The sequence below is a fragment of the Amphiura filiformis genome, chromosome 4 (genome assembly GCF_039555335.1).
Source record: "Amphiura filiformis chromosome 4, Afil_fr2py, whole genome shotgun sequence".
NCBI classification, from domain to species: domain Eukaryota; kingdom Metazoa; phylum Echinodermata; class Ophiuroidea; order Amphilepidida; family Amphiuridae; genus Amphiura; species Amphiura filiformis.
The window spans coordinates 15,101,966-15,121,812 of NC_092631.1; the positions used below are offsets into that span (position 1 = coordinate 15,101,966).

At 34.4% G+C, this 19,847-nt stretch overlaps 1 protein-coding gene across 4 annotated transcripts in view; it reads right to left on the bottom strand.

Annotated features, from left to right (window-relative positions):
• Nucleotides 1-960: 960 nt before the first annotated feature.
• The window catches only part of LOC140150592 (uncharacterized), a 31,251-nt gene continuing 12,364 nt past the window's right edge, over nucleotides 961-19,847 (bottom strand). For 2 of the 4 annotated variants that reach the window (XM_072172638.1, XM_072172636.1), the window contains 7 exons: nucleotides 6,924-7,037; nucleotides 4,914-5,045; nucleotides 4,297-4,410; nucleotides 4,032-4,145; nucleotides 2,636-2,755; nucleotides 2,009-2,111; nucleotides 961-1,311 (listed from right to left, as the gene is read on the bottom strand). In XM_072172638.1, coding sequence (XP_072028739.1) covers nucleotides 1,032-1,311; nucleotides 2,009-2,111; nucleotides 2,636-2,755; nucleotides 4,032-4,145; nucleotides 4,297-4,410; nucleotides 4,914-5,045; nucleotides 6,924-7,037 — 977 coding nt within the window. In that variant the 3' untranslated portion in view covers nucleotides 961-1,031. Of the gene's footprint in view, nucleotides 1,312-2,008; nucleotides 2,112-2,635; nucleotides 2,756-4,031; nucleotides 4,146-4,296; nucleotides 4,411-4,913; nucleotides 5,046-6,923; nucleotides 7,038-8,787; nucleotides 8,902-9,426; nucleotides 9,547-19,847 lie in introns of all 4 variants that reach the window. The other 2 variants (XM_072172637.1, XM_072172639.1) reach the window with 2 other exon arrangements.

The window sequence follows — 19,847 nt, forward strand, 5'->3', positions numbered from 1 at the left end:
GGACAAATGGGACATATCACAAACCTCGGACTGCGTCTATGAAATCCCATGCAAGAATTGTAATAAGACCTACATTGGTGAAACTTCACGCTTGTTTGGTACACGTCTCAAGGAACATCGCGGAGAAGGCAGCACGTGGGGTACATACCCGGTCACAGAGAAAACATTCACTCACAGAAGTAAATAAGTCTGCTATTACAGACCACGTTGCGCAAAACAACCATGTCATAGGTTGGGAGGACGCTAACATTAGATCAAGGGAGACCAACAGGAACAAAAGACAGATTAGAGAGGCAATTTGGATCAGGCGACGAGGGCGAAACACCATGAACAGAGATGAAGGGAACTATTTCTTACCAAATATTTTCGACCAGCTTCTGGCGCCGCCACCGGCAGCAACTTCAGGAAAGAAGAAGTAAGGTTGCCAGTCTGATGAAGTGCTGCATAGCAGCATGAAACTGTAACAAGGTATGTCACCAAAAATTGGATTTGATAGTATGAATTCCCATCAAACTGCGTACATTTTTAGTGACATTTACTTCTATTCTTTTAAAATGCTAAACATTTTAGTGACATTTACTTAGACTATACTATTCTTATAAAATGCTAACATTTTTAGTGACATTTACTTCATACTATACTATTCTTATAAAATGCAAACATTTTAGTGACATTTACTTCGCACTATACTATTCTTATAAAATGCGAACATTTTTAGTGACATTTACTTCACACTATAACTATTCTTATAAAATGCGAACATTTTTAGTGACATTTACTTCACACTATACTATTCCTTTAAAATGCGAACATTTTTAGTGACATTTACTTCTATTCTTTTAAAATGCGAACATTTTAGTGACATTTACTTCGCACTATACTATTCTTATAAAATGCGAACATTTTTAGTGACATTTACTTCATACTATATACTATTCTTATAAAATGCAAACATTTTAGTGACATTTACTTCGCACTATACTATTCTTATAAAATGTGAACATTTTTAGTGACATTCACTTCATTATTTTTTATTCGTTTTTATATAGGTGAACACAATCATGCTTGTTTATGTACTGTCTTTTTACAATGTCAACAGAGCTTTCTTGCTGTTCTTGAACTGCAGCATAAAGACCCTGGTAGGTTGGCAACTCGGTAATATTAGGGATATCATAGTCTCCGCCACTCTGATTATCAGGATGATTTCCATCATGGTTGTTGGTGCTTAAATTCGACATTCCAATGTGTGTTGTATAACATGGGGGTTTAGCGTCTGAATCTGTACAGGTCTTGGAATTTGGGCTTGGTTCCCTATTGAAAAAATAAAAATAATGATGACAATAATAATTAGACTAGAATTATTGTTTGGGGATAATTGAATTAATGAGATATGCTAATTAATAATATTAAATTTTTTTCAAATTTTGATGATTGGTTGTTTCTGGTATGCACATTTATTCACACTTATTAAATTAGCCTATTTATTATTTTTATTAAGTTAATTAGGCATAAACATGTTTTGCTATGACATTTAAAAAATAATTATTAAAAGACAACCAAACATTTTTTTTCAATGTAATGCACTGTGTATTATAATCCGCAGGTGGGGGGGGAAGGGGGTAAATTTTCGAATGGCATGCCAAAAATTGCTTGCCCCTACCTCTAAAAAAAAAAAAAAATCTTTAACCTCCTTTACATATTTTAATGTTTCTGTACTTTTTCCTAGGTCTTTTTAGAGTGTGTTACTTAAAAGGCCCTGTAAATGTGTGCCAAAAGTTGCTTGCTCCCCTTTTGACCTGACAAAATTGCTTCCTTCCCTCCCTTATGCTCTTATGCTTGCCAAAAAAACCTCCCTCCAATTTTACCCTTCACTCATAATTATTGCGCAGTCCCTAATTGACAACACCGTCATCACTTGAGCATTTCAGAATAAAAATTCCATGCAGCTAAATTTCTGCCTCACAACCCTTTGAAGATTTAGTGCTATTGTGCTATGTCGAAGCTTTACCTTTTACAGAATTGCTTAGTCAGCAAAACACCGATGGTTAGGATAAGCAGTGTACCAACTACTGCAAAGGCTATAATAACAGCTAGCCAAGGCATATTATCCCCTAAAAAAGGAAGATGACAAAAAAACAATTATAGTGGTGGAATGTATTCTGCAATATATATATATTAATTTTTACATTGTAAATAAGATAGTTACAAAACAAGGGTTAAAGGCCCTAATTGGAAGTGCTTATTTGCCAGGAAGACAGCAGACAGCAGGTTAGATATAAAACCGTAGCAGTGCATGAGTAGGTTTATTTCACCTTCCCTAGAACTAGGGACCAATGTGCTCAACTCACCACCACCCATCCAAAGTCAGCGGAAGTTGTAGTAGACTGGAAGAACTGACAACACAATGTAGTACTTGGGCTATTATACTTAAGGCTGCATGCATGTGTACATCTTTAAAAGACGTTGATGCATATCAAGCCAGGTAGCATGCAGCCATGGCTTTCAATCTACTTTTCATAGAAATGCTTTGCATTTTCCGATTTAGTGCATCATTAATAATAATATTGAGGCATTAATACAGTATTGTCTGTCCCCAATTTAGGCACACCTATTTAAATTAAAGAATAAAACTTACCCTCAGTTGTTTCACATCTTGTTCCAGTAAAACCATCTGGACACTGACAAGTAACTGTGTTATTGACTCCAACACAGACACCACCATTGACACAGAGACTGGATGAGCAGTCAGTTATATCTGTGAAAAATTACATAAAAACGGAACTGAAAACAAATCTCCAGCCATTGTCAATTCATGAAAACCCTCCAGACAAGAAAAAAAAAGATCTAATACAGCCTAATGATTGAACATTAATTTAATGAAGTCTTTCTTTCAATATAATACACAATACAACAACTTAGCACCCTCCAAGGACCACATCACTTTCCATACACCCGCTATAATGAAACCATGACCTAAATCTCCCTCACAGCGGAATGTAGATTTAAAATAGAATCACCCATTCAAGTAACTTGAAACTCACACTCCCTGCAGTGTCGAAGGTATAGATTAAGCTCATGTCTTCCATAGGGGGTAGGGGTGAGTTGACATGTGTTTACATTTGATACGCCCTCTGTTGGTATGAGATCAAAACTGTCAGGCAAGAACATGCCCGGTGGGGTCACTCCCTGGCAGGGGGGACGCATAGGACCGTTACCACAAGTACAAATTACCCCCTTTTGCAGTCGATTTCAAGGACAAATCATGAAATTTTACCCCTTTTTACTCCAAAACAAGGTCAAAATGGTACTCTGAAACACCCCTATTTTTTAGATTCCGAGGACACATTTGCAATTTTGACCCTATTTCAACATTTCAAGGAAGGGATTTTTAGGCCTATGAATGTTTTTTTTTTTCAGTAATTAACAAGGGCATCACAGAATTCAAGTAGTACCCCTTGCATATAAATCAGAACCGAGAACAATATTGATCACGGGATGAGTACAAAGTATTAAACCAAATTTATTCCTGTGATTTTTTTATCTGGCCACGGGATCAGGAGAAAATAATAAGAACCCCTTTTTCAATTTCGCAGACATTTGTGCAATAAAACACCCCTATTTTTCCAATTTCACGGACAATTTTGTCCGCGGACATGTCCTAAAAATGACCCCTTTTTCCTTGATTTTGGTAACGATCGTGCGGTCAGTATTGCAAGTTGAGTGACCCCACCGGGAGAACATGGCATGGAAGAAGTTGATTTTTCTTCATTAACTTTGATTTCAAAGCAAATGCTATTAAAAATGTTATCAAACTTGTTTACAAATGCATCAAGCTATATACATTGTATCACACAAAACTTCAAAGGTTTTTAAAAGTTGGGTTTTGAAGAGATTTATGTTCTCTGTCAGACACTCCTGTGTTATTTTGCCTGGCTTGAAACAACAGAGGGCAGTCTGAATGTAAACATGTGACATCATAGGTCACCTCATCTATATGGATTTCAACTGGAATAGCTCATTAAAACCCTTACTTGTTTCACATCTGGTTCCAATAAACCCTGTTAGACACTGGCAGGTAAAGAATCTGTTTACAGTTTCACACAAACCACCATTTACACAGGGATTCGGTTCGCAGTCATTTGCATCTATAATGTATAGAAATAGTGGACAAATCTGAATTACAAAAAAAGGAGTAGTTAATCACAAAATTAACGCCACATACTATTTTTTTACCATAATGAGAGTATACAATATGAATTTATTTGCCACGATGGGGATAAATATAATCCTGCTTACTTAATTCACATTTATCACCAATGAACCCATGTGGACATGCACATGTGTAAGTGTCGACTCCATCATTACATATTCCTCCATGCAGGCAAGTAGTAGGAAGGCAATCATCCACATCTACAAAAAATTAGGTTTATAAAATCAAAAGGTACTTTTAAGATATCTCTTTTTCATTTTCTACTTATTTAAACAAATTAAAACTTAATTATACTTCAATGGTTTCAACAAGCTCCAACAATTGTTAGGAACACTATTTTATCTTCTTAAATTATTTCAATTTAAAAAGTCAACATTACATAATCCCAGAATTATGTTTGCTCTACTTATTCTCAACTTTAGCTTTATTCTAAAAAAATAAGTGTTTTGGTGCAAATTGTCATCAAATCATATAAGGCCATATTACATATTTGAGTTAATTATCATCTTTGTGTAATTTTTGGGGCAAATTTCAGGTTTTCGAGATATAAATTTGCTTAATGATATAGTAATATGGATTCAGGCACTGGCAACCACTTTATAGCAGAGAAAATTGCATTGGAACGGCTGCCATTTTATACAGTAACATAGGGTAATACATTTGTGGTGTGCACTATGAAACTGATATTTTACAGATGACTTACTTGTCTCACAGTGAGTGCCACCAAACCCTGCCGAACACACACACGTATAATAGCCTTCTATCTGTGTAATAGAGCTTGCAATACATTGCCCATCATTCTGACATGGATTCACTGGATCACAATTATTGACAGCTGAATTGGAAAACAATATTATAGTTGTAAGAATACATTGCAATATAATCTAGCTACTCATATGAATACTTTGTCATGAGTACAAGCACAAGAAGTTAACACATCACAAATTATGAGTATGAGCAATTTGCCATGAATATGAGTAGTACTCATTGAGTACCCACTCATTTACTCATTGAGTACATGCATTGAGGTATGTACTCATTGAGTACATACCTCCAAGTATGCGCAAGTATCAAAATTGTAAACATACTTGCATTTGTATCCCACTTAAATTTTTTGTATAGAGTTTTTGATTTCTTCGCAATATTGTAGAGTTTTTGAATTCTTCAGGATACTGTTTTAAGTGTAATGATATTTTCTGTAGGCAGATATCCCATCTATATCAATTTTAATCTTTGCAACATTTTCACTTTTAAGGAGTCTTTAAACAAGATATTCCTGAAAAAAATTGGTGTCAGTTCCAATTTACAATGTAATTATTATTTGAATGTAATGTTAAAGATGGTTCAAAAAAATCGCAAAAAGCAATTCTACAAATAAAAAAAATAGGCAAATGTGGTGACTAATTTGCATATCTTATGACAAAAATTGAATCGGATCTTACGACTGCCGCTACCACAACCTCATCAAGTTACATCCCTATACGCCTCACCAGTTCGAAATGGCAAAAAAAACCACCCAAAAACAATTTTTAAGTTAAATATGCAAATTAGCTACCTAATTTGCGCCAAAAATTGCATCAAGTCTTAGGGTAGCCACTTACCACCACCCTACCAAGTTATACCCCAATACACCTCACCAGCTCCGTGAAACTGCCGCTTACCACAACCTCATCAAGTTATATCCCTATACGCCTCACCAGTTCTTCGAAATGGCAAAACAAAAAAAACCAAAAAAACTATTTTTAAGTTAAATATGCAAATTAGCTACCTAATTTCTTAGTCTTAGGGCAGCCACTTACCACCACCCTACCAAGTTAAACCCAGATACACCTCACCAGCTCCGAGAAACTAACCTGGAAGCCAAAGGCATTTAAAAACAAAGTTCACACAATACTAATGTATAAGACCCCATTATAGCATAAGGCAATTTATAAGTCATTTTAAATGATTTTAAATGTGACGATACAATTTGTCTATAACACAGGGAGATATAAAATGTAGGGATTTGGGTACTTTTTGTTCAATTTTCACAGAAATTGAAGGATTTTGACCTTTGTTTTTGTTTGTCTGTTTACCCCTGGGTCGCTGAAACAAAGAATTATATTAAGTAAATCACCTAATTTATAATTAATAAAGGACATAGAAGGATAAAAGCAAAAGTATGCTTCATTTAGTTAAAACAATAGTAACATCCCTGTTGTGTACAAAAATATAACTCTATACGACAATGCATATCAGGATCAATTCATGGACTAAGTGCACAGGGAAATGTTGAGTATGTAAATTAAATGGTACAGCCAAAATGCCAATGGGTATGTAATTTAACTAGAACAGCCTTAAATTGATATCGATATTAACATTGACGCCACAGATTCGATTTGTCACGTGATCGTCAAACCTGTACTAAAGGTGTCAGTTCTGCAGGAACTGACACAAAATGTCTTAATGAGTTGCAAGGGGTTGAGCAATAATTATGAGCCGGGGGGATTTTCAAATGGCGTGCCAAAAAATGCTTGCCCCCCCTCTTTGCCTGCCAAAATTGCTTCCCCCCTTCCCAGCTTACCAAAAAATCTTTGCCCCCATGCTCATATTTAAGCACAGCCCCTAAGGACTTTCAAGGATAAACTGCAAAACTTTTCCTGAAAAAGCTTCTATGCCATTTTTACCCTGATGTGGCAGTGATGTCAATGAGTTGTGGCAGCTGTTAACTTACCTGATTCACAATGTGTACCCATAAACCCAATAGGACACTGACAAGTATAAGTGTTTCTTTCATCTGCACATACTCCTCCATTCTGACATGGGTTGGGCTGACAATCATTTATATCTAGGTATACAAAATGAGGAAATTAATTTCATATTGGAGGTTATGACCCATGCAGTGATCCCAGCGAAAGTGTAAAAAAATTAAAATTGTTAATAAATTGCTTAAAAGTGAAGGATAAGTTATTCAAATTGTCATTTGGTATTTTTAAATGAAAAATTTGGCAAACAACGAAGAAAACAGCAGTATTGAACAAGTTGAAGTTCTAATAAAATACATGTAGCTAATTTATATACTGTCAGTATATTACAGATATGTGTAAAATGTCTTATTTTGTCTTAAATACACGGCTTTCAGCTGAACCACTAGCAGGTTATGATGACACAAAGGTACTGAAATCAGAATTTTGATGATTTTTTTTACGATCGTGCGGATGAGCAAATCACTGAATGGGCCTTTAAGTTCCATTCCTTTCAATCAAAGACAATGTACAATTATATTAAGATTGCATATTAAGAAAAATAAAAAAAAATGACATGTTAAGGCTGTATAAAATTAATTTTTTGGTTCTTGTCCTTACATTGTTTCCTGAAGTTGGTCCATTTATTTTATTTTTCAATTTTCAATTATACCGCTTTGATTTTGAAGCTCCAGCAATTCATTGTGATGATGAAGAGACAAGCCGGAACATGAATCACTTTTAAAGATATGTTTGTACTATTCCACCCTTCAGCACCTTGAAATAAAAAGTAGCATACTTTCAAAGAATGCAGCCCTCGTCAAAACTCTCCAGACAAGAACAAAAAAATTAATTTTATGCAGCCTAAAATGATTAAATATAATTTATAGTTCATGTCTTTCTTCCAATACAATATACAATAGCACCCTCCAACAGTCTATAATACTGAATTTATCAATTCGTTTTAAACAATTCATTGATACTAGCACTGGTAGTATCCATTACTGTCAGTAGACAGGAAATCTGGAAAGGTGACCTCAATGCTGTGGGTGGTCTTCCTGTGCTTTTGAATGGGACAGCAGTAACCTTGGCTAATTTTTAGACCAAAACTTTGGATTTTTCAGGGTTTTTTTAAAGTTTGTGAGAGCATAACAAGACTTTCCGTCGATGGATTTTTATTTCTGTCGGTAAGTATTTTTTAAATTAAGTTTTTCATAACATATTAAAATGGTAGAGACCCCTGCTGTATAATAAATGAGCTAGGTAACTTTAGAGTAAGCTGTCCATCACCTGTCACTTGGTAATCTTGTAACATGTCTAATGGCTCTGCCCATGGCCACTTGTCTAATTTGAATTAATCAATTCGATATGATAGACTGTCCAAGGACCACATAACTTTCCATACACCCACTATAACTAAACCATGACCTAAATCTCCCTCACAGCGGAATGTAGATTTCAAATAGAATCACCCATTCAAATAACTTGAAATTCACACTCCCTGCAGTGTCGAAGGTATAGATTAAGCTCATGTGTTCCATAGGGGGTATATGGATTTCAACTGGCATATTAGCTCATTAAAACCCTTACTTGTTTCACATCTGGTTCCAGTAAACCCTGTTAGACACTGGCAGGTAAAGAATCTGTTTAGTTTCACAGAAACCACCATTTACACAGGGATTCGGTTCGCAGTCATTTGCATCTATAATGTATAGAAACAAATAGTGGACAAATCTGAATTACAAAATAGCATGTAGTTACCTGCAATTACTGCCATACAATTTTTTTTGCCTTAACTGAGAGTACAATATGAATTTATTTGACACGATAGGGGGTAAATAAGATCCTGCTTACAAGTTTGACATGTATCACCAATAAACCCATGTAGACATGTACAAGTGTAAGTGTCGACTCCATCATTACATATTCCTCCAAACAGGCAAGTAGTAGGAAGGCAATCATCCACATCTACAAAAAATTAGGTTTATAAAATCAAAACTTGCTTACTTTTAAGATATCTTTTTCATCTTTCACTTATTTAAACAAAAACTTAATTATACTTCCAAGGTTTCAACAAGCTGCAGCAAGTGTTAGGAATACTATTTTTATCTTCTTAAATTATTTCAATTTAAGAAATCAACATTACATAATGTCCCAAAATTATGTTTGCTCTACTTTTCTCAACTTTAGCTTTATTCTATAAAAATAGCCTGAGGTGTTTTGGTGCAATTAATTGTCATCAAATCATAAATAAGGGCATATTCCATATTTGAGTTGAAATAATCTTCATTCTGTAATTTTTGGGGAAAATTTCTGGCTTTCGAGATATAAATTTGCCCAATGATATAGGAATGTGGAGGCATTGGCAGCCACTTTATAGCAAAGAAAATTGCATTGGAACGGCTGCCATTTTATACAGTAACATAGGGTATTTTTATACATTTGTGATGTACACTCTGAAACTGATACTAGTATTCTACACAGATGACTTACTTGTCCCACAGTGAGTCCCAGCAAACCCTGCCAAACACACACATGTATAATAGCCTTCTATCTGTGTAATACACTCCCCACCATTCAGACAAGGATTCACTGGTTCACAATCATTGACAGCTGAATTGGAGAGGGGAAACAATATTATAGTTGTAAGAATACATTGCAACATATAATCTAGCTACTCATGAATACTTTGTCGTGAGTACAAGCACAAGTAAAGTAACACATCACAAATTATGAGTGTGAGCAATTGGCCATGAAGTTGAGTAGTACTCATTGAGTACATCCTCATTTACTCATTGAGTACATACTCATTGAGTACATACCTCCGAGTATGCGCAAGTACCAAAATTGTAAACATACTTGCATTTGAGTACAAGTATTGTACTCAAGTACTACAACTCTGTAGTGTACACTGTTTTGTAATCAATTAATAAATTGTACTAAAAAGTACCATTACATTCATGAAAAAATTGAGTTTCACAAGGAAATTGCACCAAATAATTTCATTTGACAAAGACACAGCTCTTTTTATGAATGAAGGCAACATTTTAGAACAACAAACTTAGCTGTTCCTTCCTTAATGCATATGTCCACCAATTTAAAATGAGCTCACTAGTAGACTTGTTAAAGGCCCATTCAGTGATTTGCTCATCCGGACGATCGTAAAAATCATCAAAATTCAGATTTTGGTACCTTTGTAATTGGCATAGATGTGCTAACATAGCCTGCTAGTGGTTCGGTCGAAAGCCGTGTATTTTAGACAAAATAAAGCATTTGCATGATTCTGGACTTTTGATACTGACAGTACAAAAGTCCGACTCGAGATCGAAAGAAGCTCACTCTACACCGTACCAACACGCGTTATGTATTGTTTCTACTACTTATTACATCAGTAGCTACTATTTTAAACAAAATACACAATTTTAACTGTTTTCATATTTGAATTGACCGTTAGTTTGCCTCGGTGACCTTTAATTGCTTATTTTGTTTTCTCCTCCAAACATTAAGCGCCTGTTTTAAATCAATTTAGACTCTACTTCCCCGTGTTAGAAACACTGGACTAGGAAGTTTTTCCAGTCGATTGGTGGCGCACTGTACTGAAAATCTCGATTTTCTCGAGTCGATCTGAGTTGAAGTAGAAAACCTTTCTAAAACTTCTGTTTTTGACTAATTTGTCGATGTATTCAGGGGAAAAGTGGTTTAATGAAATTCTGTAGACTTATTCTTTATTTCTAAGCAACTCTGACAAATTTCCATTTTTTTTAATGTTCCTGTGAAATCACTGAAAGGGCCTTTAAGAGGTGAAAATAGGGTGAACGCTGCATTTTTTAGAACAAAGGTCCCACTTGGTATGGATGTTACTTGGGGTAAGAGGAAAAGATTCATCCAAAGAGACACTCTGTATCTATGCATAAAACCCCCTAATTAGCATAAATTATGCTAATTAGTACCCAAAATATTCTCTACCTTTTGGACCATTTCACCTATAGACATGTGTAAACATTTGAAATTGGCTTAATTTAGGGTAAGAAATTCATTTTGGGATTGTTTTGGGAATCCGTAGCCATTTTGACCCTCAAATCCAAGATGGCCGCTGTCCGCCATCTTTAAAATTGGCGTTTTACAACTTTTGAACCATTTGAGCTACAAACTTAAGTGACATATCAATTTGTACTAATTTTGGCTGGGAAACTCACTTCTGGCACTGTTTATGTGATAGGAGGTAATTTGAAAAAGGTACAAGGGTTTTTAAATGTGAATTCCATGGTACCTGTCATTGTAGAAGGATGGACATCAAACTTATGTTTTAATATACCTTAATTTTTAGCACCATTGGGGACACACTTTATAATGCATGTTTGGTTTTTTGAATTTTCAGTCCACTCTATTGATAGTAGCAAGCGTTATTTGATTTAAAATGACCGGTATGGATACATATGACTGGAATTTGTTTTAATTCTCAGTTGGTCAGAGATGAACCAATTAAGGATTCAGCATCATCTGTAAAATTATGTGGGCAACCTAAAAAAATAGAAGCTTGTTACACAGAACTGCTGAAATATATATCGGATATCTGTGAGTATGACAATTGCCCAGCTTTGTACTAGTAGATGATATTCCTGGTTGTGGTAGTGGTGCGCGCCCGAGCAGTGCAGTAGTAGATAGCGCCAAGGAAAACTAAGCATACCGTATGACATAAAAAAAACTGCAGAAGCACTGTCAACCAACAGAAGGTGAATCGGGCAAGCAAGGAGAAAGGCTGAGAGGACTACATACCAAAAACAGCTCAGTGAAAACGAGCTGAATAAGCTTCCTTCATTATATAATGCCCTAATCCGATCAACAGAAAGGACATCAAAGGTCGAGAGCAGGACATTCAACTCCACCAGTTCATCATCAAATCCCTCCTGATGAAGATGTGTGTTGTACACATCGAAATATTGAGGTAAATATCTCAATATATTTGTGTTGAAAGACAGTTTAAATCTACTTTGCTTGTTTATCTTCCAACCAAATGAGCATACACAGTGATATCAGGCGAATGCGCTCTGGTATGGTTTGTGAATTCCAAGGGACAACAACTGCAAATAAGGACTCTTCTGAAACAAGGTGCTTCTATTGTTGGAAGTCTGGAGACAAGAAGAACTTTAGAAACTTCTTATTTGGCACAAGCAGTCAAGATTCTGTGAAGGGATGTTCTTGATAAAAAACAGATGTTTTCAGACTCTTTCTCAAATTCCTCAGAAGCAGACTTTGTTGTTCCAACATTGAAATCTTTCCTACATATGCTGTTAGATGGAACTTGCATCGAGGTCGCTATACGTCCTGCTTCTTCACAGATTGTGTTATCACTGGCACAAACCAATATGTACACCTCCGTATGCAAAAAATCATCGAATCCCAGAGTGTGCCACGTCATCTGCGTCAACGACAGGCTCCATTATCTCTTATAATGCACGAAGGTGCATATGAAAACGGTTATAAAGGAGGATCTTCTTGACATGCTGGCAGAACGAAGACTTAAACCAGAAGTCTGCTTCGGGATGGGAAAGGCTTGACCCCACTCTTTCAAGGGTTGACAAGCGGCAGCCTCAACTCAAGAGGAATTTACCCGTGATCAAAGCAGCGCCAGATGATCAGGTTCAAGTTTCTTGAAACCTTAGGCTTTTATAATTTTGGCAGTGTGGGTTTCACGAACTATATCTGCCTTTCTATAAAGACTGCTAAATGTATGCAATGTGGTATTCATAAACCATGCCACAGCTCATTCACCTTGTTTTCACCGGGCTGTTTCGGTCTGTACTCCTCTCAGCCTTTATCAGCTTTGTCTGACCCACCTCCTGTTGGTTGACAGCGCCTCTGCAATGGCTCTACTACTACACTACTGGCACCACCGCCACAACCAGAGATACCATCTACTACTACAAAGCTGGGCAAATCGCCATACTCACTGAGATTTGAGATATTTTTCTGCCGTTTTGTGTAACACGCTTCTATTTTTTTAGGTTGTCCACATAAGTTTACCGATGCGGGATCTGTAATTGGCTCATCTCTGACAAACTGACAAATAAAACACAAATTTCAGTCTCATGTATCCATACTGATCATTTTAAATCAAATAACGCTTGTTGCTATCAATAGAATGACTTGAAAATAATAGTAAAACTGTGTAAAAGGTATTAAGGTAAACATATTCATAAGTAAGTTTGATGTTCATCCTTCTACCATATAGCCAATGACAGGTACCTCGGAATTCACATTTTAAAACCCTGGTACCCTTTTCAAAATACCTCGTATCACATAAACAGTGCCAGAAATGAGTTTTCCAACCCCAAATTGGTACAAACTGATATGTCATACAAGTTTGTAGCTCAAATGGTTCAAAAGTTGTAAAAACGCCTATTTTAAAGATGGCGGCCAGCAGCCATCTTGAATTTGAGGGTCAAAATTGGCACGGATTCCCAAAACACCCCCAAAAATGAATTCCTCACCCTAAAGTAAACCAAATTCAACTATTTATAGTTTTTTTAGGTGAAATGGTCCAAAAGTTAGAAAATACCTTATTTTGGGTACTAATTAGCATAATTTATGCTAATTAGGGCGTTTTATGCATAGAGACAGAGTGTCTCTTTGGATGAATCTTTTTCTCTTGCCCCAAGGAACATCCATGCCAAGTGGGACCTTTGTTCTAAAAAATGCAGTGTTCAACCTCTTAGCAAGTCTTCTACACTGTGGAGTGACAATTAAGAGCCTTTGCTCGGTATTAGCATCCAACTGAAATGTAATTCCACTTGTTATTTCTCATCTTCTCTGCTTAGGGAAATAAAAAAGAACAATTGCACATATTTATGCCAAATGAGGAATCAAGGTGTGTAGAACAAATTTATCCAACTATACAGAATACTTGAATTTTTTGTGTAGAGTTTTAGACTTCTTCAAAATATTGTAGAGTTTTTGAATTCTTAATTCAAGATACTGTTTTAAGTGTAATGATACTTTTTGTAGGCAGATATCCCATTTATTTCAATTTTAATCTTTGCAACATTTTCACTTCAATCAATCAATCAATCAGATTTATTTTATTTCCATCAAAAATTACAACAAAATACAATAATTATAAAAAGTACAACACGATGGAGGAGGTACAACGATAAGCGAAGCCTGTAAATGCTGCACCCCTGTATAATTAAATTACACAAATTAAAACAGAACAAAAACAAAACGAGGATCTGTAGCCAAACAATTTAAAGACAAATATAATGAATCAATCAATTTAAATATAATATTGTACTATAATCATGAGTATTTAACATTTACATATAGCAAATTACAAACGCTGATATAAAGCATAAAAGCAATGATAAACAACTTTGAGATGACATATTAAGTGGAGGCAATGATTTAACAGAATGATTAACAGAAATATTACACTATAATAATGAAGCAAAACATACTTGGATCTACTTGTCATTCAGGAAGGCATGTACTCCTCTCTTAAAGAGAGAAATGTTGGTAGCCTGTCTAATCTCATAAGGTATTTGATTCCAAATTTTTGGACCATTTGAGACAACAGTACTTGTTTTGTGTAGTTGGTAATTATGCTTATTTCTAGTATTATAACTGTGAATATCCTTAAGACTCTTAAACATAGCATCAAATGATTTTGGTAACATACCTTGGGTATACTTATACATAAAAATAGACAACTCTTTCTTGTACATATCAAATATATCAAGAACATTGTATTTATCAAAAAGTGGTCTTGAATGGCTTAAATACGGACTATGAGATATTATTCTTAAAGCTCTTTTTTGTAACTTAAATAATTTGTTCAGATATGCCTTGTTTGCATTTCCCCAAAGTAAAATACCGTAATTAAAATAGGGTACAACTAGTGAACAGTAAAGGTTGTACAAAGTTTGTTCGNGTAAATAATGCTTCNCTTTGTTCAAAACGCCAATATTTCGTGAAGACACATTACAAATATTAACAATCTGTTTCTTCCAAGAAAGATTTTCATCAATAGTTAGACCCAGGAATTTGGCTTCTTTAACACGAGTCAGTTTACAACCATCTAAAGATATTACAATATTATTGTCATTGATTTCCTTGGTTTTGGACACAGTACCTAAAAACATGAGATTTGTCTTTTTTGCATTGAGTGAAAGTTTGTTAGCTTTGAACCAGTTAATTACCACCCTCAGCTCATTATTAATTACATTACAGAGTTCATTAATATTTTCATGTGAGTAGAAAACAGTGGTATCATCAGCTTAATAAAATAAATGATAGTAATTCAGATGTGTGAGCGATGTCATTCATATAGATGATGAAAAGCAGAGGACCCAATATTGATCCTTGTGGAACGCCACATAAAATCGGTTCATAAGATGAGACTTCTGAATTGTATGACACATATTGTTTTCTCTCAGAAAGGTAATTTGAAAACCATTGAGATGTTACTCCTCTAAAGCCATAGTGTTCCAGTTTGCTTATCAAAATATTATGATTTATGGTGTCAAATGCTTTTGACAGGTCCATAAAAATACCAGCTGTGTGTTTCTTTTCACTACTTGCATTTTCAATGTCACATACAAAATCCAAAACTGCCATATATGTGGAATGGTTGCTTCTAAAGCCATACTGCTTATCATACAAAACATTGAACAAAATTAAAAATCAATACATCTATTATACACAATCCGTTCAAGCAATTTAGAAAAACATGGTAACACTGAAACTGGTCTGTAGTTACCAAACATTTCAGGGTTGTCTTTTTTGTATATTGGAACTACCTTTGCCATTTTTAAATCATCTGGCACAACACCTGTGTTTAAAGAGATATTTAAAATCCTTTGCAGTGGATATGCAATTTCATTCGCAACTCTTTTAACAATATCAGATCCTATACCATCGTGACCTGGACTTTTTCTACTACCCAAAGTTGCAATAATTTTCAGAATTTCTTCTTCAGTGGTTGGTTTGAAGAAACATGTAGAACTATTTGGATTTTAGATAATCACAAAAATCTTTACCAGTATGGCTTATACTTTGTGCTAGTTTGGGTCCAATATTTGAAAAATACTCATTGAACTTATCAGCAATAATCTTAGGATTTGTTATTGTTTCCCCATTACTTACAAATTTTTGAGACATGTTACGCCTTTTACTTCTCAGTATATTGTTGAGAATCTTCCAAGTATTTCTCATACTGTACCTTTCTCTTTCAAGCAATGAAGAAAAATAATGACGTTTTGCCAGTCGGAGTAAAGATGTTAGCTTACTACGATATGATTTATATTTAGAAATGTTTTCCTCTGTTGGTTTTTTGATTGATTTCTTGTACAATATATTCTTTCTACTTAATCGATTTTACCAACCCTTTAGTTATCCAAGGACATCTAGGGTCATGTTTCTTGGCCCTCTTGTTGGGTTTACATTTTGGAATACACTCATCATAAAGTAGCATAAATTTTTCAATGAACTTATTATATGACATATTTACATCATCAGATGAACAAATAAAATCCCAGTCTACGTTTTTCAGCTCATTTTGAAATTTTTGTACATTTTGCTCAGTTTTATACCGTGTGTTAAAATCACAGGTACCTTGAAGATTATCAATCTTTCTGTACAAATTTAAATTTGTAGATAGAAAGATTGGAAAGTGATCGGTTATATCTGTTACCATGATTCCAGATGTTTGACATGTATAACAATTGGTAAAAATGTTATCAATAAGAGTAGCTGTTTTTGTGGTAATTCTTGTAGGCTTTGTAATACATGGATATAAGGAATAAGATGACATAGTATTTAGAAATTCAGCAGTAGGTACATGAACATCTTCATTTAACAAATTAATGTTAAAATCACCCATCAAGTATACAAGTTTATTTTCTTTATTAATAATCGACAGAACTCCATCTATATACTTATTGAATTCATGTATCCCTTGATCAGGAGGTTTATATACAACACCAATAACAATGTTTTGCAATCCTGTTCTTTCTATTTCTAGAAAGAGACTTTCAACATATTCAGGATGTTCAATACCATCCAAGTCATCACGGAGTTTATAATGTATGTTGTTCTTCATATAGAGGCAAACGCCACCACCGCCTTTATTCTTTCTGTTTGCAAATTCAAGATTATAACCGCTAACATTAAAATAATCATGTGGCTTTTCTTTTAACCATGTTTCCACCAATCCTATAACATGAAAGTCAATATCAATAGTACACATGTAATCTCTAAACTAATCAAAGTTCTTATCCAGACTCCTAATGTTAAAATTAAGGAGTGACAAATTTTCAGAAGATTCGTTAGTAACATCTCTTAACTTAGTATCAGTATAATAATTAGTGTGACTGTTAAATTGCCCTGTATTCATATCATCCTGGTATTTTGTTGGATCAATAGCCAAGTGTTCATATTTATCAACATCAAATTCACGTGGAGTATCATCAATATCAAAATACTTGTACAATTCTAATAAGAAATTTTCATCATCAATGAAGTGGTTAAATGGTAAATTCATTGTATCATTGCATTTTACACAAAACCAATAATGATTGTAATTTTTCATGAATTCTTTTCTGCTCAGACTGCTACATGATTTATGCACAAAACATTTACAAGTGCTACATTTCAGTTTTCTGTGATTTTTCTTAACACGCTTTTGGCATACAGAACAAGGGCTACATTCAGACATCAAAACACAAAATAATATATATATATAAAATTACAATTTAAAACAAACAAACAAATTTTTTGCACTCAAATAAATTTGAGGTCAACATTAAGTATGGCCCACATGCCACAAACAATATTTGGGTGAAAAGTACTGTACAACAATGAAACGTCAGTCAGGCATTATCAGAATTACTTAAAGAACCACATGTATTACTAGGTACATGTATATCACAGATTACTAGAAAAAAGAAAAATACACCCAGTATAATAGTACCTGTCAATAATTTTCGCAAACAAAACAACAACAACAAAAAGATTTTCCCTTTAACCATTTTCAGGCTTAAAACATAACCAAGCTGTTGAATAGGGAAAACTGTTAACATGGTAAAAATGGTACTGGTTGGGGGTGTACATATTGTAAGTAAACCATTATCTTGATCAGTTAATAACATAAGGTGTCAAAAACCAATATCTTCTATAGTTAATGAGAGACACAAACTGTAGTAACATTCTATTGACACAGTTTCGGAATTACATCATCATCATCAACATCTTGTTCAACACCACCAGGGTCTTTAATACCTTTTACTAGAGTTGTTACCAACAAATGTTTAACATCAAACAATAATTTCTGTAGACACTCTTTTGTCATCAACATCAGCCTCAAAAACTATACCATTTTCACTAGTCAACATTAGGCATTGGCAACACAAATGGTTTTGATATTACAACTACTAATATTTCATAGTACCAATTCTATTAGAGTCAATAACAACATGATTTTCATGTTAAACAACACCACTTTGCAACAATTTTATTGCAGCTAGTACAGCATAGAAATCATTACCAGCAATTGGTTTGTGTTTAAAACCACAAGATATTATAAAGAACATTTTTAATATAAAGTCATTACCAACAATAATGTTTTGTGTTGAATACCACCAGTATTACTAACACTATTTTGTATTAGTAAATACCAACATCAGTATCATATTATAGCATCACCAGTAAATTCACAACACTTTACATTCAGTACCAGCATCAAGTTCAAAACCACCTAAATTTTTATTATAACATTTCATTCAAGTCATTACCAACTGATTCGTGTTGTATACCACTAGTATTACTAACACAATTTTTTAAAACACCAACATGTTTCATGTCATTATCAACAGCATATCAACAACATATTTTCGTTCAGTACCATCGTTAAGTTTCATGTTCAGTAGAACATTTTTAATTCTAGTCATTACCAACAATTGTTTTGTATTTAATACCATCATTATACTAGAGTCAATACCAGCATTAAATACATGTTAACATCACCAGTACATCTGCAACATTTTTCATTTATTTTATTATTTCAGTCATTATCAATATCCAGTTCAAAAACCACTAGTTTTTCATTCAACTAATCTATAATATATACCAACAAGGGTGTCATGATCAACATCATCAAACTTTATTTGCATCAAATCATAGACCCTGTTGTCTATGATCAAAATAATACACACATAAAAACATTGTATCACATAGGTAGTTTAGTAGGACTACTGTCCCGTAACTACATGATAAAGACAATAATCACAATAATATAGTATAATTATTTCACATGTTTTACAATATCAAGTGCAATGTCACTGTTACTGACGCGATTGATCAGTGGACTCCGAGTACCACTTTATTTTACATCAAAAGTCTGTAACTTCACTTTAGCCTTTACCGTAGGGTCCGTGCAGTAGTTCCCTGATGATATTACACTGTTACAGTGACAGTAAAGAATTATAATTATATAGTACAAAATGTTTGTAAAATGTTCACATACAAATCGCTAGCCTTTACCGTAGGCTTCCGGCCTTTGTTCGGGTTAGCATCTTGTGTTGAGTAAGTTCAGCATTTACATTCTGATTGGCTTTTGCTCTTACCGCTCTTTGTTTCTCGAACTCTTGAAGACTTCCTTGTCAGGAAGTTTCTGCCAATCGCTGGTATTTCTTATTTGAATTATTACAGTTTTACCTGGGGTACTTGTTGGTGCTGCTACAAGGATGCGCCATCGTGACTCCATGTATTCTTAACACCAGTTCTCTTTGCTGTATTGGTAAGCAAGTCTTGGTTAATCCTGGTCAAGTCCTCCTTTATTGTGATGTTGCTACCTTTTAATTTCTTTCTGTCTTTCATCACATCATTTCTGGCTTTGTAGTTGGTAAACTTCATCAGAATTG